The sequence below is a fragment of the Phasianus colchicus genome, chromosome 15, assembly GCF_987193195.1.
Source record: "Phasianus colchicus chromosome 15, bPhaCol1.hap1.1, whole genome shotgun sequence".
In the NCBI taxonomy this organism is placed as follows: domain Eukaryota; kingdom Metazoa; phylum Chordata; class Aves; order Galliformes; family Phasianidae; genus Phasianus; species Phasianus colchicus.
Window position 1 is genome coordinate 15,803,103 of NC_143450.1, and position 24,578 is coordinate 15,827,680.

The window sequence follows — 24,578 nt, forward strand, 5'->3', positions numbered from 1 at the left end:
GTTCCAACCTCCCTGCTGAGAGAAGCATTTCCAGCCACTAAATCCTGCCACCTCTGCCTCCCTGTCTTTATGCCTTTTGATTCCCTCCAGGAAGAAAAACCCAGGAGCGTGGGCTGGAGAGGAGCCATGGCACCTGCATATATGTCAGGTTATTATTGGAATACCGTGAGTCAGTGCCTTGGGAGGCAAAAGTTGACTTGTCCCAGTATGAGAAAGGTTCACATTAATTCAGAGTAAAATTAGCTCTTTGAATAGTTTGTGAACTTTGCATGGCCACAAAGCCACTCACCCTATTTCATTAGGGTACAGGGCCATTGCTGCAGATAGGGAGGAGTGATGTGAAGAGACAGCAGCTTTGGAAGCACAGAGACACACAAAGAACAGGACCACCATGGGCACCACCCTGGGAACAGAAGCAGGAAATATTCTGCAGAGCAGGAAAGCACAACTGATGGCAGAAATAAGCCCTTAAGATATTTCAGTCTTTGCAGCCCCCATCTTTCTAAAGGCAGCCTCCAGGCAAAGCCACAGGCTGTATTACAAATCCCTGCATGCATAATACAGCGGTGATAAACTGCCAGCAGCCTTCATAAAAATCACAGAATCGTTAAGGAAAAGACCACTAAGACCATCTAGTCCAACTGCCAGCCCATGCACACCACAGCCACTAAGCCATGGCTCTGATGCACTGCAGACAGCATTTGCTTCTTTCTCTTAGAGGCTGAAGACAAAACAAAGGGCACTACGCTGAAGGCTACCATAAGCCTCTACCTGCTTCTTGTTCTTTTGTGTTCCCCAATGACCATAAACCTGTGAATTCAGACCTAACGTGTAGCACGATGACATTTGCTGGAAATACACTACGTGCAAAATTCAGCTGCCTCACCCTGGAAATTGTCTCCCAAGCAGCACAGAACAGAAGATAAAGAATGTTGAAGATCAGCTTGTCTTATCATGCTCCAGCCATAGATAGATCTGTACAGAGGCACAAATTACCCCTTGAAATAATGGGTTGACACTTGAGAAAACACATACAGCACCTTTTTTAGCCCCCATCTGCTCTCATCCAATCTCTGCAAATCCAGGAACCTGAATTACACACGAGGCCAGCACAGAAGGAAAGGGCTGGCATAGAAACCCTTAATGCCAGTCATACTCAATGGACAGAGCAGGTCCAGAGGTGTCTGAAAGCTCATATAAAGTCTTGAAGTGTGACATTAAGGTGCTATATATCCACAGCTGTCTGCTGCTGTGTCCAGAGCTCCCATAAGGAATGAAAGGAAAGCTTATGAGAACTTCAGCATAGCTGGAAATGCCACTGTGCATAGTCACGGGGGTGAGGGGTGGATGGAAGTGAATGCTTAGCTTAAGCTGGACCAGAGGTTCTTAAGGAAAAACGCATACAATGAGTCAAATCAGTCATGACATTGCTCAGAAGGGTCACACCAGCCAGCTAGCATGACCATGGACACAGCATCAGGCCACTGAGGAAGGCAGACGTATCATGCCTTTTCCCCTTCTTGCAGCCATAGCTGATAGCTTCATTTGGAGCCGTTTACATGCTAAAGGCATTGCTCTGGGTACAAACACAGACTGTGTGGGCTGCTTCTCGTGCTCAGAAAGTGCATTTTGCTACTCAGGAGCCAATCCAGCATCCCATTTTCACTTCCGAAGAGTAGCTCCCAGAGCGACTCTCTTCCGCTGACCTTCCCCTGGTGAGGAGCACTGCAGGCCTTTGAAGATGCAGCCAATAATCCCAATTCTCCTTGGCAAGGACCAACATCTGCAGGGCAGCCGTCCCACCTGGTGCTCACAGAGCAGAAGGGTGGGCTGCACAGATCTCCTCCCAGGCCAGGAACAAAATGCAATTGGAGAAATTGGAATATTCCAACTGCAAGGTATCAAAACAACAGGCACAGATACAGAAAGCAGAGTGCTGGCAAGGTTTGGGCTGCACAGAACTGGCCTCTGTGCTGCTGGCACCCACTGTGTGCAGGCATGGTGAGCAATCGCTGTTTAAGAGCTTTTTTTTTGTGATGTTCTTTGCATTTGGAGGAAGCTTCAGTTTTGGAACCTGTCACTGAAACCAAGGTGTTCTTACTGCTGAAATGCCCCAAAAAGCCATGGAAATTTCAGTGTGGTAAGAGGAGGAGTGCTGCACAGCACAACTAAAGGCATTGCTAAGCGGAAAGAAGAACCGACCAGCAACGCCTGGAAGAGAAACCAGTGCCTGACCAGCAAACATGTGCAAAGCACCAGAGATACAAATGTCAATAAAGAATTTATGAAGGAGAAGGAGTTAATTAGAGAGGCTTCAGCCTTAAGAAACGGTGACAGTAGCACAGAGATAAATCATTCATTTTGGCCTCCGGCAGCACCTGCCTGCTGTCAGCCAGCTGGTTGAGACCTGAGACCAGGCTTGTGTGTCAGGGCAGGAGCAAAACCCGACTGTGTGCGCACAGGCAGACAGGAGCTGGCAGATGGCTGCAAGAACCTGAACCTTTGCTCACAGGTACCAAAAAGGACAGGGCAAGCATGCCAGTCCAAGAACACAATAATTTTTTCAGCTTCCAGTGCAAGGTTTTTGACATTGTATGGAGTGGTGAAGGTCTTTTTGTCTATGATAGTGTTGAGCATCTGCCATGCCTCTTTGTTAACAGCCTGGAGAAGGAGGGCGTGTGCTGCTCAGCCCCAGGAGATGCTCTTGGCCAGTTGATGTTGAGGTGATGGCAGCCCCCATCTCACCCCATGGCAGCATCTGGCAGCATCCCACTGCTTCCATCTGAGATGGGCCATTGCCTCCCAAGCCCCTGCAGAGGATCAGAACTTATGACAAAAATCTATCTAGCTCTGCTAAAAATATAAGAATATTTGATCCTCTAAAGGGAAAATTTCCCAATATATGAAATAACCCCTGAAGCGATATTTCCTTTGATTTCTCATTTCCTTTTATTTTTCCATTGGTCTCATCACATTCTCTTGGCTCATCTCATAGAGCAAGGCAAGAGGACAGCTAATCTGTTTTCCCTCTGCACTTCTTAATGTCCTCTTGATTGAAATTCACATTAACTCTTAGGTACCCTAATCTCAGAAAACATCCATAAATCCATATCTACTCCCATAAAGATCAGCTGCTCTGAAATTTCTCCACCAAGTCAGTGAAACCCAGGGAGATCTCAGGTATGGGCCAAGCACACCTCAGTATGTAAGGAAAGAAGTGCTAACGTGTTGAGCGTTTCTGCATTGCTGGTTAATTCAGTGCTTCTCAACTTATTGCAACCCCAAGAGTCATTTTGCTGCATTACTGTGCCTTTGCTACACGAATACAGTTTTGGAATGATAGAATCTTAGAATCATTAAGGCTGGTTCTTTTTAGACCAGCAAGATCACCTAATCCAACCGTGGACCCAACACCACCAGACACAGCCCTCCCCTGCAGCATTAAGGCTCCATTCTGTTTCCAGATCACTTCAGCAACAACTGCCTGCCTTAGAGCCAGCCAACTGCCAGGAGAGGCTGCCAAAGGCTCGAGGAAATAACCGTGAGCTGGACGTAGCTTTGTCCCTGGGAGTGAAGGCAGCAGAGCCCTAAATTTGGGGCAGGGAGTGGGGGGAATGCATAGCAGCTTTACAAGCCCTGTCCGTTCACAGTGCTGATGTGCAGCCTTACACATTGTTGTTTCACAAATACCGTGTTCAGTATTTGTGCATTTTTATCAGCCTCACCTTATTCTCTTGCTGATTTCTCATTTAATTTCAGCAACAAACACCAGTTCTACTTCATCACATCAGCTCTCCAACGTGCCACCCTCGCACGATGTTATGATGGATGGCAGCCTACTAATCTTCCATTAAACATTCGAAGTCTGCATCGTTAGCTCATTCATTTTGTTTATCTTTAAAGACATTACACATGCTTTCTATCCCAAGGGGTGAAAACACTCAGCATATGAAAAATACCCATCATTACCACGACACAGCTCAGCAGAAAATGAAGAGATGGGCAGCACCTAACCTAGCTGCAGCAGACAGGGATAATTAAGCTTGCAAAGGCTTTAAATTACGAAGAATTTGATCTAATACCTTTAACTCTCCATCCTGGATAGTTTTGTTGCCACTGTTACAGGGCAACAGCAAGCAGTAAGGGAAGCAATCACTCCATCCTTTTGATGCAAAGGATCTTCTCAAAGAGCACGGAACAGCCCAGTGCTTTGCAAAAGCCCCTAAAGAGCTGCAGATGTGTCCTAGAGGTACAGCACAACAGGTCCAGGGCAATGATGGGTCACCTGCTCTTTTTGCTTCTGTAAGTAGTAGTAAATAGCCCTAGGCTGATGGGCTAGCAGAGGACCGCTGTCTTTTCAGAGAAGTGGCATTAACTGGTGCAGGATGAGAAGTAATGGCTTCACGTTGCACCAGGGGAAGTTCAGGTTGAATATTAAAATTTATTCTCTAAAAGAGTGGTCAGATGTTGGCATAGGTGAGCATGGCGGAGTCACTGTCCATAGAGGTGCTCAAAAAGTGTGCAGATGTGACACGTGGGGATCTCATTAGTGGGCGTAGTGGGGATGGGATGGACTTAATGGTCTCAGAGGTCTTTGCCAATCTTAACGATTCTATGAAACGTTCTCCATTCAACCCAACGTGTTATTACTCAGCCCCTGCAATGCTCCAAGGATGCAGTGGACAAGGACAGCCATACAGCATCCTGGCCCAAATGCACGGTGCAAAACTGAGAATTAAAACCATTTAGAAAAGGGAGAAGGAAACTGAGCCTCAGTGCCATACCAAGCAGGTTAACAGCAGCTGCCTCGTTTGCCAATCCAACTCATTGCGTGACTACATGCAAAAATAAATGCTTGCAATGATTCTCAGCTCAGATGCCGACTGAAAGTACTGTATCAATGCAAACTGTGCTCTCACACAAAAACAAATGCTAAGTTGTAGCAGATAAGGAAGTGAGTCAGGAGGAACTTAAACACAACTCGCTATTTTCTCAACATAAAACGCCATGAAAGTCAGGATTAAACCTTTTGTTTGCATCTCAAGGTGATTCTCAGATCACCTACCCCAAGCGTCAGGTCTCCGCTTGGCCGTGCTATTGAAGCCCTTTTAATGATTCATGATGACGAGCTTCAAAGAGCTCCCACACACAACAAGAGACCAACTCGTTCTGATCTCAGCACAAAACTCCAGCTTGGTGAATAATTCAGGTCTGTGAAGAGAGCCGTCTTAAAACTGCTCCCAGGAGAAGCAGCAGAGTCTCGAGTTTAATCTCATAATGGAAATAAAAATAAAAGGAAAATATCAAAAGAAAGCAGCGACTGCAAAAACAATACGAGGCTTCTTTTGCAAAATTCATCCGTTGTGAAACTCCACAGAAAGGAATGCAGCTGTTTTCCCTGAATTATGTTTCATGTTTCCCGAGACAAAAGATGAAATCTAAAGCTTTGACTTTCAACTTGCAATAGACAAACACATAAGGGATGACACAACTACTGTGCACTGCTATGGAGGCAAGAAAAGGGCAGTCTGGAGCAAAAGGTGGAAACACAGCCTCGACCACATCCCTGACCACATCCTCCAGCAAATGAGGACAGCACCATGGGAGCAGCTTGCGACACGCTCCCAGATCTGTTTGTCCAAATCTGAGGCAATCTCCACTCACCTCAAGCCTAGGGCTGAGTTTTCTGCTGGCTCTGCGTTTTCACCCATGTTGCACATTGCACCTGATGCTGAACACAAAGAGGCTACACAGCCTAAAAATCTCAAGAAGTTAACTGCACCATCCAAGAGAAAACTCCCTACAGCATACAATTCAGCTGTGTTCCTTAGTTCTGAATTGAGAATTCAAGCCTGATTCGTTCCCCAGATTCTTGATACGATACCCAGGGACTGTGTCACATTGTCACATCACTCCAAATGTTTAATCTTCTCAGCCAGATGGTGAGATCATTCTTAAACATGGCACTTTGCCTCAACAACAGTAAATAACATCAGCTTCATGGCCATTTTGCAAACATTTCTCTCTCTTTCAGCCCCATGTACCTTTCCTTTCCCTTAAGCCCTTTACCAAACCTTCTCCTTCCTCTGTGACCATCATTTGAAGGTGGAGCAGGTGTCACAAGCAGCCAGACGTGGCTGCCAAAATCTGCCTCTCCATTGCCAGAGACACCTTTGAGCTATCAGAAATAATTACTGTCAAGGTCAGCACATGGCACTGCGACACCAAACTGCTTGGGCACACAGCATGCAGTTACCATACCTACACACACCTCATACACATCCATTTCCCCACGTAAATCAGAATTAAAGCAGTGCTCTGCTTATTACATAGCTCATAAGCCTGGCTCCTCTAACACTTGTTAACAAGAGTCATATAAAACAAGAGGATTCACTCTTGGAAAACTCAAGAATTTCCTTTCCTGCAGCCTGTACATGAGTTTCCCAGTTTGGGAGGATGTTCAAATTGCCAACAGCTAAAGCTGCACCCAATTTTTATTAGCAGAGGGGAGAGAGGATGGCTTTCCCTTCCCACAGCCCTGTCTCTGCTTGGGACAAGCACAGCCCAGGGCTGCTCACACACACACACACACACAGAGCAAGCAGTGACCCCAGGCTGTAGCAGGGCTGGAGATGGATTTAAGCTGTATATCCCCAGTGCCCTGCCAGCATCCTCCCCACGCAGCCAGCAACTGTACTGTGATCTGCCTTTTCCACACTCCTTCAGTTTTTTCCTTCCTCATGTGAACTGGGTGCTGCCGTTGTCTTTCAAAGGTTTGCACTGAGCTCTCCCAGTTTTTATCACCAGGCCACGGCACAAATCTGTCCCTTTAGTTTTGAATTACACCCACAGCAAACCTTCCCCAGCAGGATTCAGTCTCAGGAACTACTTTAAAACCATGCAGCCCAAATACCCAAAAGCCTAACAAACACTCCCACACCTCCACGCACCGACAGCCCTACCCAGAAATGAGCTTTTTAACCCCAAAAGCCCCCATGCCACGTCCCCCGGCTCCCCGAAGCAGGCTGTTCCCGGCGTGTCGGCACGTCCCGCATGAAACCCAGCTCTTGGAACAAGACAGACAAACCGCCTGCGTGCAACGTGCAGGCTGCGTGTGGTACGGCTGTACTCAATGCCTGCCAACACCCGGCCGGAACGCGGCGGGGCGGCCGCTGCCAATGGGAAGAAAACAGCCGGGTGGGAAACTTCAAATGGAAATGGGGCTGAGGGTGTGTAATGGGACTGGGAGAGCGAGGCAGGGCTTCCCCAGCCAGAGGTATGGCTCGGGTCGGTTTGGGTGTGTGTGGGTATGGGAGCAGGGTGCTGAGATAAGCCAGGGTTGGTAAAGGTGGTTATTAGCACGGTGCTCTGAATGCATCGTGAGACTGGGGACCTGACCGCTCCTCACTTCCTTCAGCTCCGCAGGCAAGAGTGTGGAATTGGGATGCTGAGGATGCTCTTATAGCAATAGTGAAATCAGAGTCAGCTTCTGCAAGGCAGAGGGAACACATTTATATTCCTCAAAGTTTCTGCCTGTTGTTACCTTCGCAAAAAAAATTCCTTGAGCGTTTGCTCAAGCTACCCTAAAACTCTGATTTCCAGAAATACCCCGCACACCAAACCCACCTAACACCGCCCGCAGGACCCCGACGTTAACCTCACCATCCATTTCACCCAATTTCCCTCCTCTCTGCAAATCGGAGGCGCTTCCCGCAGCCAGGTGAGCTCCTTCAGACCCCCATTCCCAAAGCGGCCACCCGGCAGAAGCCCAACGGAGCCGCGACCGCCGCGTTCCCCCCGCCCGCCCCGTCCCTCCCCGCCGCCCGCCCGCCTCTCCCCCCGGGGCTGCGGAGCGGAGGGAGCCGCACGGCCCCGCATGTTAATGAGGCGGCAGCACGGGCAGCGGGAGAGCATTTAAAAGGGGACGAGCGGGGGGGAACGCGGCAGAGCTCGGGCAGCAGCACCGCCCGCAGCCGCTCCTTCCCACCTCGAGGACGGGAAAGCAACACCGAACCCCGCTGCGTGCGCTCGGGTACCTGCCGGCTCGCCATGAAGCTCCTGACAGCAGCCTTGCTTCTGCTGTTCATTGCGATGTGCTTAGCCAGTGCGGAAGGTAAGAGGATTTTTGCCTATTCTCGTTTAAAGCTCTCTCCAGGGTGCGTTTTCTTTTTTTTTTTTTCCCCCCCCAACCGTATTTTCCTCCGAAAAGGACAATTCCCTGCGTGTCACTATAAATAACGTATCGATTCTACAGCGTGAGGCAGCCTTGAGTTTTTTTTGTTTTAAAAGGTAAGAGCAAAAATACAAAGTTGCATCCTCCTAGCACACCCAGTGCCCCGGCTGCACCCCGTGCCTTCGTTGTTGGGGGCACAACTCGAATCTCTCCCCCCCGAACGAATGGCGATTTGCACAGGGAAAACAGAGCCAAGTTTGAAGTGCACGAATCCCACCGCGTTTGCCAGGGTGCGTTTTCTGCTGTGCACAAAACCGGCGGCTAAAGAAACGCTCAGCTTTTGTCTGGCTGCGAATGCATCGCAGCATCCGTGAGAGGAAAAAGGACTGAAAGTGCTCCAAACTGTGAGCGAGACACGAGCAAAACGAGAAAGGAGCTGAGAAGGGCATTTGTTTTTTCAGTTTAACGTGAATTCCTACATTTCCATTTCCTCCTGCTCAATACAATTACATCCAATCCCAGCAGGTGCTCTTCACAAAGCTCTCCTATTTACCGGGCTTCAGAACTGCTCTAAAATACATTCCTGGGGGAGCTGCTACCTGTGGCAAAGGAAACATCACTCTTTTTAAGCACAGCAGCAATACAAAAATGCAGCTTTTCCCATCAGGGCTTGGCAGCAGCCTTCAGGCACACAGGGTGGGAGGACACTGTGCACACAGGAGGGTGAGCAGATGCTTTTTCTTCCAGGTGTAAAGTGCAAGTGCTCGAGGAAAGGGCCGAAAATAAGATTCTCTAATGTGCGGAAATTGGAAATAAAACCAAGGTACCCATTTTGTGTGGAGGAGATGATTATGTAAGTTTCCCTTTATTTTTTTTCTTTCCATTTTACTGTCAGCTGAATTATATTGCTTTACACCGTGAGATCCTTCTTTGCTCTTTGCTTTTATCATATTCTCTGGCATGCCAGCTCCTGGGAAAAGTCACTTGCTGTCTCTGATGCAATAAATGTGCAATTCTGATCAAAAACTCAGCTATCAGTTTTTGACACTGTCGTCTGCTCAAGGGATTATATGCAGAACAGGTAGCAATAAAAGGAGAATAAGTTTGAGTGAAAACAGGGACCAATACCACGGCAAGCCACTTGCTGTAAAATCCAGAACTATCCAAAGTTTTTTGAGCAAAGTGAGAACAAGAGCAGGATTTGCTTCTGCACAAAGTTTCATTCCAACCAGAGTCCTCAGACCAACACAGCCCCGTGTGCTGCATGGGATCACCCAGCACAGAACTCTCCTCTGAGCTGCACTGCCAGCCCTGAGTGATGCTGCTGGAAGCCTTGGAACAATGCAAAGCAAAGCAAGGCAGCCGCAGGGATCGACAGCATCTCTAATGGAGTGGTTTTCTTCCTCCCCATTTTAAATACGAGTGGTTTGAGGGGGTTTTCTGTCCTGGTTTGGCTAACTTTCAATGCCCCATGGAACCCCAGCACACAGAGCTGAATAATTACCAGAGTAACTGAGAAGACTGCAACAAACTCACCATCTACAACAGGAAAAAAAAAGGGTTCTGAGTGCAACTGCACACCCCAAAATGCTACAGATCATCCAGTGTTTGCTCCTCAACCACAGAAAGGACCTCAGCATCCTGCCCTGCACCTTAAGGCCCCCAGGGCCCCATCCTGCCAGTCCCATGCTGCCCACCCTGCCTGCACAACCACGGTGACACCTCTAGAGCTGAGCCCATCCCTGCAGAAATGCTGCCCAGGGCAGCAGAGCTTTGTGGCACAGAATTGGAAATCTGCAACAGGCTTCTCCACATTGACACCAGCATCCCTGTGAGCAGCCGAGCCAAGCTTGGCAGCCAGCAGAGGGGAGAACACCACGTGTGGAATAGATTTCATTCATGCAACTTCTCCTTTTCCATCAGGAAACTGGGAAATCCCCAATGCCTGGGTTGCTATCCCAGCAGAGAGCTATGCAAATGCAAAGCAATGCTATTTAAGCCCACAGAGCTGCAGCAGCTGCTGGGACAGAGCTGTCCCATTACTCTCCCATGCTCCTGGAGACACCCATGGGCCAGTAACACGCTGCCATCACTGCCTTCCCAGCCACCCCACTGCAGCCTGAACAAGCTCAAATTAATATTCAGAGCCAAGGGATCTGGGAGTCTCCGGCCGAGGCACAGAAGAGCTGAATTCCTGCAGCCCAGTGTTTGTTGCTGTGGTGATTGTTTAAAATGAGTTGATGAAGCTGCTTTCCCCTCCTGCTTTCCTCAAAAGCTCTTGTACCCTATACAAGTGAAACATGACAGAAATGAGGTCTGGCAGATTAGGAGAGGTGTGGATGCAGTTTAGGAAGGAATGCCTCTTTGGCCATACACCCCTCAGCAGAGCAATGGTGCAGGGTGAGAGCTGAACTGAGTCCTAGGTTAAAGCCTATCTGGATTCATGGCACACTAAGTGGGAGGCACTTTTCCCCCCTCTGGAAGAAAAAGAGAGGGAGCTTTAACACTTCATCTGAAAGCAGCCATCCCTTTTTGGCATCTCCAAGAGCAGAACATACCTGGTGCTTAACCCAGAGCTGGAGAAGTGAATATAACAGAGATGGTGTTGGCACAAGGAACCTCAGATACTGAGATGCCACCTGAGGGAGCCCTCTGGAGGTGTAAGAGACCTGCAGCATTCATCCTGCTCAGCCCATCTCTGCCGCACCCAGACAGATCCTTGGTCAGGAACTCAGCTTCTACAGTCTCTCTTCCTAAGCATGTGCCACTAAACCTGCCTGTCAGCTCACCTGCACCCCAAGGTGGCATTGCCCAGCATACCCCCACTGCTGCCACCCAGGGCTGTGCCCTCAGCACCAACAACCACAGGAATGTCTCACAGACCTACGCTTGGCATCTAAGCAATGCATCTCAGCCAAGAAAAACCCCTGTTGTATGGTGCATCTCTAAGATGGACAATTGAGAGGTTGTCTTCCTCCTCTTCCCTGCACTGCAGGGTCAGAATTGTCCTTCACTCACTGCTGCTTCTCAGAGTAGCTCCTCTCCTCTTGTGATGTAGCTTGGCTATCGCTTTTCACTGGAAATATCTAGTGTGCTCTGTTATAAGAGAAGCTCAAGCCAAGGTCTGGCATGGGTCAGTGCAGATGGTCCAGCCAAGGAGATGGCTGCTGGATGGAGAAACTTCATGCCAACCTCAAGCTTTCTAAAACCTACATGCTTTGTGCCTTGGTTTCACCACCTCTCACATACCAATGCCCAGGGACTGGCTGAGATGGCAGCAGTGATCCACAGGTTGAAGTAGTGACCCCTACCCATCCATCCTCTGCAGCCCAGAGACTCTTGAAGGCCATCATGTGTTCTTCTGTGTGTTGGGAAAGAGCCACCTGAGAGTTATACCTTGTTTTCTGTGACTTCAGCTTACATCCAGTGGAGGGAGAGCAGAGAAAAGAAGCAAGAATGAAGGTTCATTGAGCAGGAAGAAATTGAGCCCAGTGTACAACGCTGAAATGGGAAACAGTGCGACTCTCAGCTGAGCAGACAGCAATGAGCAGTGTTTTACTTCCCACAGTGGTGTTCCCACTGCAGAGAGTGTGCTGGGAAAGCCCACGAGGCATTCTGGTTGTGCCAGGAGATGCTCAGCTCCTTTCTGAACCAACCCACGCCAGAATCTCATTATGCACACATACTTCTGGTTTTCTGCTATTCATCTATTCATGTTTCTAATAGCATTTGACTAATCCGATTATAATATCTTGGGTAAACTGGAAACCCTTTCCTTTTTGTGGATGGTATTTACTGAAAATGAAATTAAGCCAGTAAAAAAAAAAACACGCTGTAGGGTTTCCTCAATCACCAAATGAACAACAAAACCAGAAAACCACTTGGTGTTGAGCCCTAAGAAGCATAAACAGCCCACACCTCCAGAGAGCCACCCTCTGTGGAAGAAGTGCCAGAGCTCCCACATCACCTCAGCTGGGGCAGAGCCTCCAGGGCAGCATCACTGAACTCTCTGGGAAGAAACCTGGAGTGCCAGGCAGAGCTCTGCCTTGCAGCATGGCTCATCCTGGCACTGAGGGGACACCAAGACAATGCTGCTGACACAGGCAAACTGATGTGCCTGCAGTCAGAGGAGGATGGAGGCCCAGCAGGCACCCACCCATGTGCAAGTGTTTAAAATATCATTGAGCAAAGAGGAAAAAATCCAGGTTTGATCTTTTTCCCCTTCAGATGCAACACTGTTAAGCCTAAGGGAACCATCTCCTCCTGCAAAGACCTTGTGGCTGCTCAAATGAGCCTTAATTAAGCCAGCTATTAAACTCAAAAGGAAATACTTAACAGGCAGACAGAGCAAACCCACTGATCAAAAATAACGGGTACGTCTTCATCTGTTACAACTTAGCCTGGCTTTGTGGACAATACACTGAAGTGCACTGATTGATAACAGCTGAAGATCTGCTCCAACATTCTTATAACTCAGATAGCTGCCATAAAACACAGCAGGAAACCCTCCTACTGCCCCAACCATCACTGCCTGGGTGAGTGCCCTGAGCAATTCGGGCAGTGCCCAGCAGGCAGAGCCATGGGCTGGGGCTGTCCTGCAGTGCCCATAACTTGCATGCTTCCTTTGCAGCGTGACCCTGTGGACAAAAGTGAGAGGTGAGCAGCAGCACTGCCTGAACCCCAAACGCCAGAACACAGTGAGGCTGCTGAAGTGGTACCGAGTATGGAAAGAGAAGGGCAGGTAAGAGTATGGGCACATACTGCCAGTGCTGTATCCAGCACAGGGGATGCATTTCATTGCCAAAATTATAAGTAGAAACGGATGCTCATGATGCAATTTCTTTCCTGCCACATGCACTCCTTGCTTCTATTTTAGGATGAGGGTGTTATAACTATAAATAGTCATTATTTTCTGCTGAACTCTTTGTCAGCTGATGATCTTGGCTATTTACATGCACTCACCTCCTCCTTACAGCTAAAAAGCCAAGATGAAAGGCCAAATTACTTCCATGCAATTGTAAGGAAAGCAGTCAGCAGAGCTGGGATTACACTGCCCTACTTTATGCCACACTTCAGTTGCAAAACTTCAAGACCTACAACTCTTAATGCCACAGGCCTTGGCCAATTTTAACTATTGCATCATTCCCAGAGAATGCTAAGATGCTCTGCTACCTTTCCCCTTACAAAGACCTATGTAACTGATGGCAAGCCACCAGGTTTTACTGGTTGGTTGTTTGTTGGTCCAGCTCCTGTCTGCTGCTCAGACTCCACAGCCCAAACTAAGTGCAACAAGGAGATATTTCAGACACAAAGAGCCCAATTTCTTTCAGTGACTTGGTTTAAACAACTGGTCAGTTCCCTTGGGACCAACTGTACCAAACCCACCGAGTTACCCCCCAGGGGAGGACAGGGAATATAAAGGCAAACAGCACAAATGCAGACTTCTTCCCCAGAACAGCACTGCCCCTGCTCTATGCAAGATGTTTTCACCCAAAGAGCTCGAGCACATTAGAGTTCTGCAGTAAACAAGGCTGCCAGGTTTGCTCCTCAGGGTGTAAACTAGAAAACACAGAGCCTGGTATTATTCCAAAGATGACATACTGTTAACTTACTATCCATTCTAATACAGATGTACAACTATGATTTACCTCATGCTTGCATATAAGAGAGGGATTCTCCAGTGGTTAACGAGTACTATTGGATGTGGATTTCCCCATCTTGCATGTCCCATTCATTGCAGCCAAGCACGTCAATAGCTTTCCAACTTACTTAAGCAGAGGCTAACACTCTGGCTTCTGGGTTTTAATTATTTGGAAGGGAGTTGTATCCTTCATGGTTTAAATATTTGTCTCTCTGCTTTCCTCTGGGCAGGGTTTATGAAGAATAGGAGGCAGAAGTACAAGGAAAGGAGAGGACTCCCTTGGCTGGCATAGGACTGGGCTCTGCAGAAGATTATTTCTCTCTCACAGACACAAGACACAAATTCTATATTATTATAAAGCACTTTTTACCAAGGGTCAGTTTTTACATTTTATAGCCGTGCGCAAAAGGCTTCCAGATTTCACAAGCATCTGTTGCACTTCAGATTTCACACCTGCCTGCATCGTATCAAGGAAAAAAAAAACAACTCAGTTTGGCATTTTAAAGAGGTTTGGTTTTGTTGTTTCCTGCTTTTTTTTTGTTAATTGTTATTCATTCATACTTCACTATGATTGCAATTGAGCTTTATAAGCTCATTAGACAGCGTTTGTAAGGTATTCTCCAGCTGCGTCCCTCACCCCCTTGGCAATGGGGAAGCCTAAGGGCTGTTGGTCACGTTGGCAGCCCCCAGTGGGGCAATGCTGGGACAGAACAGGAGCTGGGTGAGGTGCCACCAACACGTGGTGGCTGTGGTACAGAAGCGAGGTCCCTTGGTTCATCAGCAAGGGAGTGCAAGCACCACTCACGTACCTCTTCCTTCACAGACCTGGGGTCTTGCTGCAAGGTGAAGTGTACCACCCTCCCATCTAATTTTCCTACACTAGAGAGCATTTCTAGGTCTTTTTTGTTACTAAGGACTTGTTTAATTTCTTTCCTTCCTCCACCTGAAGTTCTCACACAAGGTTTGTGGCTTCAGTATTCAGACATTTTCAGCTTCAAGACTGTTGTGTATCATTTCCTAGATTTGTAGCAAAAAAGCCTTTAAAAGGCACCTTTTTATGAAAAATATGGTAGGGCAAACATATAAATACCTATGTTTTAGTCTCAATACAACATATTCATTATTTTGAATGTAATACTTCAATGTTAAGCAAAGCATTCCTCTTTTTAAAAAAAATAACAAAACTACCTTTTCATTTGTAAATATACTATAGGAAGTCTCCCTATACTATCTTTCTGTATAATGTACTGTACTGCTAAATTATCATATGCTATTTAAGTGTTTGAAATACTTAGAAGGTTGCATGCAGATTTCATATTTCTTTCTAAGACAAATGGGAAAAAAAGTAATAAAAATATATTTAAAAAAAATCTGACCATTGCTCCCAGGTTTCCTTCAGGAACACCAACCATTTCCAATCACTTATTTCAGTGGGCAATTTTGCTGAGGGAAAAGCATTAAATCAGAGGCTGATGCAGAGCCAGGGCAACTTGATAACAGCAGGGTTAGGAGAATTGTTCTGGTGCTGTTTAATTCTCTTTTTCATTTAAGGATTTGGAATTTACCTAAATACTGAGAAATCCTACTACACACAGAACGGCTGTGCCACGTGCTTATAGTAGAGTTATGTTCAATAAATATAAACCAGCCACCCTGGGTGTATATAAAGGAGTAAAATACAGCTAGGAAACACCTCAGCTAGATGGGGGAAGGCTGTAACCAAAGGGCTGTGAGCCTCCTCCTGCTCTCTCCTTGCAGTTTCAGCCCTAACCCAAAGGGACAGACCTTGCACCCAACACATCTCCCACCCCTCAGGGGGCTCAATGCACAACAGAGTGATATTCTCAAGCCTTGAGGATCTGAAAGGAAAAGCAGCAGGCTGAACAGGAGAGCAAGAAGGTTCTACGTGTGTTAAAGCCAGCCCTGCCCTGAGCAGCCCCAACTCCTACAGCATTATCCACTCTGCCTGAGCTCAGCAAACCGTGCCATATCCAGGCAGTGCCTGGCCTCAGCTCAAAGGGTTTCTCCAGTTCAGACAGCAACTAAAGCACACACATGTTGCATGTATATTTACTGTGCTAATATTCCTGCAGAGATGGAGAAAGGAATGTTGACGTCTCACAGCTCTATCCTGCACAAGGATGCAGCAACACCTTCTTAGTAAAACTCTTGGGGAAAATCCCAGGGTGCATGAGAAATAAAAATAAAGCCTCCAGGGACAGCAACCACAAGGCAGCACTTCAGGATGAGCTCTGACACTGAGGGCAAACCCAGACCCAGGGCTATGCCAGCTGCTCCTGCATTTCCCAGGTCCCATTTTAGTGAAAGCAGCCATTCTGCCTTGAGGAGGCTCCATTTCAACACGCTGACAGACTTCAAGAAACAGCTCACACCGATTTAACAGCCACCAGGCATTGAACCTCCTGGAAAAGCATTGCTGCTGTTGCACAAGGAGTGGTTGGCACCATTGGTAACACCACACACAACTCTGGCTGCTCAAAATGCAGCACACAGTGATTCACATTCACAGGACAGTCTGTGCAAGCAAACCTTAGCTCTGGGTTTGTCTGCCAGGCCAAAGCCACTGGGAAAAGCCAGACACAAAGAAACCAGATGTGCACACTGGAAATGCCCACTGGGTCTCTTCAGACTCTATGCTAAAATGGTCAATATGTACGTGCATGCATCTCCCCACCTAGATTTGGCAGCAACCTCAAGGTCTACCCTTCTTTTCCCAGCAGGTTGCAAGAAAGAATCCACTCCACTCCCCTTCCCCTATATAGAAACCATTTGTCCTTTGGGACTGAAAATGAGGTCCCACCACAGGGATAAGGACCTCTCCAGCACCCCCCACCTCTCCCTGCCCTCTGCCATGGGTATCACCTGTTCAAGAGCAGTTCTACCAGCTTTTATTTAAGAAAAAAAAAGCACAAGGCTGAACCCAGCAGCTGCAGCGAGCTGACACAATGTGGGGAGACCTCTTCAGCAAGCACACTACATGGGATTAGTAATATTATACAGATCCTTTCACCACTTGCCTTTCACTTGCTCATATATTGGTCCAGGCCAGCAATGGACAAAAAGTTTATTAAGCAGCAGCGGTTTGATGTCGTGTGTGGGACAGCACAGTCCCACTGCTGCCATGTCCCTGAGCTCCTAAATCAATTAAACATCAGGCTTAGCCCTCACTGACCCCCATTGGCAGAAACAGGAGCAATTGAGAATAAAACCAGCACCCCATCCAGGGTCACTGTGCCTTGACATGGTGAGCAGCCTCTGCAATCCAGCATGATTCAGCAGGCTCTGCTATGAGCCCAGGCACTTCCAGAGCACACTCCCCATCAAGTCTAAAGAAACACCAGTCACACTTCCTACTCCCCACCCCCCCACACCAAAGTCAGCTTTGAAGAATGAAGCATCAGACCCAGATGCACAGCATCCAAAGACCTCACTGACTGCAATTCGCTCAGCACCTCTGGCAAGAGGCTGAATGTTTGTGGCCAAATTTGGGTTCTGGATCCAGGGGGGGTTGGGCAGCCTATTTCACAAGTCTCAGCCACACTGACTTCATTTCAGAATGGCTTCCAGTTTCAGCACTCTGTAACATTTCCATTGAAGCACTCACGCTGGGATTTCTGCTGTTTGCTCCCATCTGTCGGAGGTGTGTGAACACAAATGGAACCGCATGTATTTCTGAGGATCTCTGCAGCTTTCACTGCCCTCGCCTGCTCTGTCAAACACAGTTATCCACCAGATCCCTTCCAACCCCAGACTGCTAAGAGCTGAGCGGCCCCTGGGAAGTGCTCAGTTTGCCTAGAAAAGGTATCTTTACAGATATCTTTAAGATATCCCAGTAACCAGAACGTGGTTTAGCAGACATGGTGATGTATTGACAGCTGAACTCCTCTAATGGTCTCTTCCAACCTTCATGATTTTATGATTCTATTTCTCCCCCATGGTTGCCCCCTTGCCCATTATCCCAATTAGTGACACCCAACCATGCCTAAGCACCCTGCCCAGATGGCAGTGCCACAGCAGCTCTCAATTCACGAGCAGCACTAAAACATTTAACATCCAGCACAAAACCATAAGTTGGCTTCTGGATTTTTTTTTCCAGGCATCCTCACCCCTGTTAGCCTGCAGGACACAAGACAAAGCAGGACAGAATCTGGGAGGGTGACCAGCAGCCCAGGTTCAGCACTTTCTGGCTTGAGCCAACAGTTCCAGTTGCCGTGCTGGAGGAAAGCAGGGCTGAAAGGACATCTAGTGGCAACCGAAATCCTCTCAGACAGCTCTGGGATACCTCCAAAGCCCCAGGGCTGCATGCAGGATAAATCAGCTCATTGCACTGCTGCTGATGGGAATGCTCTGCAAAAATAAACTTGCATTTCCTTACCCGAGCATGGGAAGCCCCTAAAGCACAGAAAACACAGCCATTCTGCTGCGTGGTGGATTTGGGGAACACTGCTCCAAGTACACTTATGCACAGTTGTCAGCCTGCAAATGCAGGGTCTTATGCACAGTTGTCAGCCTGCAAATGCAGGGTCTTATGCACACTCAGGGCACAGTGTGCAAGAGGACACGTGGCTGCCACCATGCCTGCAGAGCCACATCCATCCCATCTGCACAGGGCACTGAGTCACTGCACAGCACACCCCAAACCTTCAGCACAAGGGGTCTCTGGCCCACGCAGCCACATGGCAGCCTCACCCTCCTGCTCCTCCCAGCCAGCCCCAGCCCAGCTGATGTTCTCCAGGTGTTGTGCTTGGTTCACAGCCTTAGACCTGACTGCTGGACTTCCTAACAGGGACAGGAAAAGTTAAAAATCACACATGCACACTATCATCCTGGCCTCAAGAAGATGACTTGCTCTCTCTTGCTGGGTATAAGCAGATCATCATCCAAACATCAAAAGAAAGCCAAGATCCCTGGAGGGAATGCTTTCCAGACATGCAACATGCACTATCATTTATCTTATGAAGCATAAACAACATGTTGCATTTCTGATCCTTTTGCCAACCTCTGCAAAGCACTCATCTCCCCTTTGATTTTTCTCTCATCTTTTGCCTGTTTACATTATCAGCTCTTTGGGCAGAGGGCACTCAGCCCAACAGGAGCTGCTCCAAGTAGGCATGTGGGACCTGGAGGGGGAGGGATGACATGATGTGACACAGGGTGACAGGCAGCCAAGGCCTGAGCAATCGTCACATCTGGGCTTCTGTTTTACTTCCCACTAAACAAAAAGAGTTGGCAAGGTCCTTTCGGAGGAGCTTCAGATCCTCTTCTCCCCTCCCAAAGGGGGGAAAAAAAAAAAAAGGAAAACTTCTGGCGTTTGCTTGAGGCTGATAATTACAGGAATTAATTATGATTTACTCCCATCATAAATCTTGGAGCAAGAAAAGGGTTTTGAGGCTTGCAAGATTTGCTGGATGACAGTAGCAAAACAGCTCTAATTGCCTTTCTTTGTTGTGTGTAATTAAGGATTCTGAAGCAACTGATCCCTGCATCATTCCATGGTTAGAGACCTGCAAGGCAAAGCAGGGTTCTGTGCAGAGCCATCAATTGCAGCTCTGTTGGGTTACCAGGTACTGCATGCTGCAGCTGAACACTCAGGGACTCCCAGAAAAAGAAGCTTAGGAGGGAAAAGAAATGTTACATAGGCTTAAAAAAAAAAAAAAAAAGAGAGACTTTGGTAATTTTGAGCTCTCTTCTAATCCCAGAAGTTTTTCATCTTTGTCCCCCAGGAATTTTGCCTCATTACTGCCCATTCATTTCCATTACCTCCATCATTACACAATTTACATTTTTCTATGGGGTTTACTTCAGCTTCCTCTCTAAGTCCTGAAGACTTAACACTTCTGCAAATACATTAGCAAAACTAATCCCACCTGGAGCTCCTTGACCCAGTAACTTCAAGTCAGGCACCACTTTCTCCCCAGCAGGAACCAGGTTGCCAAACGTTGCCTTTCCAATATTCAACCCTATGAGTGTTCCCTCTCCTTTTTTCCACACAGCAGCAGGAAAAGTCTGCCAGGGAAATGGAGCTCTTCACTACAGTAATCAACACCAAGTAGTGACACCTGGCCTCAAGCAATGCCACCAGCCCATAGGAGACTCGTTTCCCTTCTGCCCAGGCTCTGCAGAGTTAATGGAGAGCATGAGATTATCAGGATCACCTGTGAATCTGAAGGCACCTGGCACAAGAATTTTGAAAATAAAGGCTCATTGGATTTACCATGCCTGTGAAACTTCTAGCCTCTTAAATAAGGGAAAAGAGAATAGGATGTACAGATAGGAAAACACAAACTGATCAGTAATGATCAGAGCAACAATATCTGCCCACCAGTGTTTTATATGGACCACACGCTGCTGTCATGGCCCCAGTCCCAACCCAAAAGCTCCTCCCAGTTCTAATGGCACCTGGGCACAACCACACCTGCCAAAAAGGCTCACTGCTCAAAGCCTTGATTACTTTTATACAAACTGACAACTAGAGCAGTAGAGCAAGTTCAGGGGCACAGAGTTGAAACACAAATTGAAAGCTGTTGCTTTCCCATAGGAAAACATTCCTCCTGTTTTACTAGAGGCACAGCCTGTATCACAATGACCTAAAGAGCTGACCAAATGCTAACTGCTCTGCTTTAAGGGCAATTACAGCATTGCAGTCTACAGGAGAGAAGAGCTGGGTGTGCAGCTCCAGGGGCTGGACAGGACCTTGAGCCCTGTAGCAACTTGCTGCTGTGACTCATCCCTCATAAATAAGATGTAGAGCTGATAATGCCTTTTTCTCCCCCCCCCCCCCCCCAATCTGTCTTCCATCTTATCTTTTTTTCTTTTAGATAATCCTTCACAGAATTCACTACATGCAACAATTCACTACAAGCAACAACAAGAACTTGGCTGAACCACACAGTAGATATCAAAGGGAAATTTTAAAACGGTCATAAAGTATCAGCAGTCATAAAACCTTCAACTTCTCGCATTTCGAAAAAAAAGCTTAGAAGATTTTCCACACTTACATGAAGCAGACAGCGGGGCTTTCGCCAGATCCACAGCGTGCAGAGCAGGGCTGCCGGAGGAGCAGCTGCTGGGTAGAGACTGACACCGTGTGGCTACTTCTGGCCCTTACAAATCGGGAAGATTGGGCTCTGCCCCTTTTCTAGGGGAGGTTGTGGGAGGGGTGAATAAATTAAGAGCTGGATTCCCAGCACCTGGCGTGCAACACGTGCGGCTGGGTTGGGTTGGGTTGGGTTGGGTTGGGTTGGGTTGGGTTGGGTTGGGTTGGGTTGAGTTGGTCGGTAGCAGGTTAACAAGGATAAATTACATTAAGTGCATATTTTTTAAAATCATACATCACTTATTTATTTACTTTTAATTAAAAACACCTCTTTGGAATGGGGTCCATTTGCATACGTATTTAAAGCCCTACTACGAGTACCAAATAAATAAATATATAAATAAAGCAATCTTGTGAATTATGTTTCCCTGCGATCTTGCAGCCTGGCTCCCTTCCTCAGTTTGCACAGCAGGGTTAGAGGTTCAGAGACTTTCCTAGCTCTGACAGCTGCCTTGAAGGAGTTTGGCTGCACTGACTCCAGAGAAATTATCTCTAATTCCCAGCAGAATAAGTGGAAATAAGATCAAGTCCAGCAGTGCATTAAATCTGCTCTGAAAGAAGAATCAATCCTACGGGCTTACATCCAAGAGGGTTAAAACCAAGGGAAGTCTACAGTCTCAAGAAGTACATTCACTTAACAATTAGCAATTGTACTTATTTTGCAATTTTCTGTGAGCATGGAATTTATTGCAATTTAATACACACTTTCATTGTAAGAGAACACAGCATCCCTGCAGCAGAGGCTCAGCGGAAACACAAGAGCCAAGCTCGTCTCCCCTCATTAGCCAAGGGCTGTGCAAATGCATGCAGCCCCTGGAAGAAAAACTCACCTGAGACATTTACTTTCCCTTAACCATGTTCCTACACCATCTTTCTAACTCTCTCACTGTTGTAGTTAAACGTGATGTTGGGGTTTTTTTTGTTTTGTTCTGGGATTTTTTTATTATTGTTTTATTTTCATATATACCCAGAGTTATTATTAGTGAAAGAAATTCAGCTGTCAGTGATGGAGAGCAGCACTGAGCCTCCCCAGCTCTCTGCAGCTCCTCACCCTGACACTGGGAGGATTCAAACAAGAGCTGAAGATGGTTAAAACTGTATTTTGGTCCCTGAAGGATGGGGACATACAAAGATACACTGCACATCTAGTGCTAAGGTAATGGACTGCAAAGCAATCCAGTTAAATGGGTAGCTACAGGCCGTTTAAGTCAGTGCAAAGCACTCCTTCAAATTCCAGAAAGCAGAGGAACTCTACAGGTTATTTAACGTTTGCTTTTGGCTGAGATGAATTAATTTTATTTATTTTTATAAGCATTCTTTGAGTGTAGTGTACGCATGTTCACTCACGTGTCTGTGTGTGGATGCACACACATGGGGCTGCTCCCCAGCCTGGCCCTGGGAGGAAGCAGGCAGTGCTTTGGCAAGTGCAGCCCTTGTACAGACAATGCCAGGGAAGGGATTATACCAGGGATTAACATCTTAAACCTCCTCACCAGACCTTCCGACCCGAAGATCCTCTGGCAAGCAGTCATCCCGCTGTCTCTGGGACTGTTACATCCCAGATTCAAACCTGAGTTCCAGGTGAAGTGGATGAGAGCTGCCTCAACCCCCTACCCCAAATCCTCAGCTTTGGGGCTTTTCTCCTTTTCTTTCTGCCATTCTCTTCGTTTCTCCCGCCGTGACCGGGAGGAGACTCCACGAGTGCTTTTCTTGTTGCCTGCCTCCTCCTAATTCCGGGTAATTTATCCCGTATTAAAATTCCCTTAAGGAAGAAAGACCCAGAACCCAACACCTGCTATGCAAATGGCAGCAAATCCCCAGCCCCACAGCAGGCAGTGTGGACCCGTGGCTGCTGGTGGTCCCAGAGCTCCATGCTCAGCCCTGCAAACCCAGCCCAGCACTGGGGGGCCTGAAACACCCCCAAGAGCTCAGGTGTGATGCATCAAACAGTTATATTGCTTCAGGTCTTCACTGATATCTTTGATGTAATTGAATAGGGGAGAGGAGAGGAGAGGAGAGGAGAGGAGAGGAGAGGAGAGGAGAGGAGAGGAGAGGAGAGGAGAGGAGAGGAGAGGAGAGGAGAGGAGAGGAGAGGAGAGGGAAAGAAATGACGGAAGGAAGGAAGGAAGGAAGGAAGGAAGGAAGGAAGGAAGGAAGGAAGGAAGGAAGGAAGGAAGGAAGGAAGGAAGGAAGGAAGGAAGGAAGGAAGGAAGGAAGGAAGAATAGGAAAGAGAAGGGGAAGAGGAAAAGGAAAAAGGATATAAAGAAAAGCTGCTCCTGAACTGAATGATTGATAAGAAAGTTATAAAAGGAAACCGCACTTAAGCTTTCTGCTTTGCACATTTGCACTGCAGTCAATGAATTTCATCCCTCTCTTTTCGGATAAACGTTCTAGCTCCAATCGACAAAACACAAATCAACAAAAGGGGGAACTGTGGGCGGGACAAGGTGGATAGAGGGAAAAAAAAAGAGAGAGAGAGAAGAAAGACTTCTCACACAATAAGGTGGGGGAAAAGGGTTCATTTCTTGGAGGTGACATCCTAATTGCGTTTCTCCCGGCAGACAGGGGAGGCTGGGAAGGGCTGGAGGAGCACATCCAGCAGCAGGGCTGCCCCAGTACATGGCCCAGGTTGGGCTGTGGGACCCTCGGGGCCACTCTGGATGCAGCCCAGCTCTTGGGGTGCCCATGAGGACAGCAGGAATGGCATCACCACACCACAATGCCCCCAGAGCCCAGCCCTCCAGCCCCAAGCTTTATTCCTATCTCCCTTTAACGTTGAGAGTCTATTTCCCAGCGCTGAGCGCTTGACGGACGTTGGGGCTATTATTTGGGGAGATGGATTGTTTGGCTGAAGGTGCATTGTTTGGGCTCCTCATAAAAGAAACAAGTTAAACGCTGCAGCTACCACACACAAAAATGATTCCTTCTGGCCGTAAAACCAGTGGGACAAGGAAGTGGCCGCAGGAGTCAAACATAATTGATGCTCAGAACGATGTTATAAATAATCTGTGCATGGTCCTCTCCCATGTGCCTCAAAACCACAGAAAGTGACGCTTTTTTTTTTTCTTTCTTTTTCTTTCTTTTCTTTTTCTTTTTTTTTTTTTTCTTTATCTCCCCTTGAATTCAGGAGCATAATACCCCGCGAGCACCAATAATTGATGTATGTTATAATTCTTCATTACCCTATCGGTAGTCTGGGAAAATTAGAAGAAAAGAAAATGCCAGAAAGTTATGGTAAAACTTAAGATGCGACAGAAGTAGCTTTCTTTGCTCATGCTGTGAGTGTTTGAATAAGAAGAATGTCCCTGCACTGTAACAAGCTAAAAGAATGAGGAAGACAAAGGATTTCACGAAAAAGGTTTAGATAGAAGACAAGGCAAGTGAAACTGAAAGGAAGGGAAAAAAACCATTTACAATGGAACAATGCGTGTACTAATCGCTTTGATATATTATACAAACCCAAAGACCCAAAACATTGTGTAATTATTTATAAATGACTTCTCCACTCCTGTGTATAATACCGAAGAAAGAATAAAACTGCAGGCTACTCTCTAAACTATTTCTAAATAGACCTAGCTGAAAAGGAAGCAGAAGTGTTTGAAAAAAAAATAATTAATGGTTGATTTTATGGTTGTCTCATTAAAAC

The 24,578-nt window shown here is 47.2% G+C and overlaps 1 protein-coding gene and 1 long non-coding RNA gene across 2 annotated transcripts in view; one reads left to right on the forward strand and one right to left on the reverse strand.

Moving 5' to 3' along the window:
• LOC149915929 (uncharacterized) overlaps positions 1–7,791 on the reverse strand; it is a 44,197-nt gene extending 36,406 nt beyond the window's left edge. The window contains exon 1 of the long non-coding RNA XR_016471376.1: positions 7,663–7,791. This is a non-coding gene — a long non-coding RNA (uncharacterized LOC149915929). The remainder of the gene's footprint in view (positions 1–7,662) is intronic.
• Positions 7,792–7,851: 60 nt separating this feature from the next.
• CXCL14 (C-X-C motif chemokine ligand 14) lies at positions 7,852–15,149 on the forward strand. The gene is made up of 4 exons (XM_031597930.2): positions 7,852–8,113; positions 8,921–9,026; positions 12,804–12,914; positions 14,045–15,149. Exons 1-4 carry the CDS (start codon positions 8,050–8,052, stop codon positions 14,058–14,060), a joined length of 297 nt encoding a protein of 98 aa, XP_031453790.1. The 5' UTR covers positions 7,852–8,049; the 3' UTR covers positions 14,061–15,149.
• The last annotated feature ends 9,429 nt before the right edge of the window (positions 15,150–24,578 follow it).

Bases quoted from the DNA above. Each gene is read 5' to 3' on its own strand.
- CXCL14 (XM_031597930.2), top strand. From the start codon at position 8,050: ATGAAGCTCCTGACAGCAGCCTTGCTTCTGCTGTTCATTGCGATGTGC. The intron at 8,114-8,920 runs GTAAGAGGATTT...TTTTTCTTCCAG, and splicing joins GTGCTTAGCCAGTGCGGAAG to GTGTAAAGTGCAAGTGCTCG. The intron at 9,027-12,803 runs GTAAGTTTCCCT...CTTCCTTTGCAG, and splicing joins TGTGTGGAGGAGATGATTAT to CGTGACCCTGTGGACAAAAG.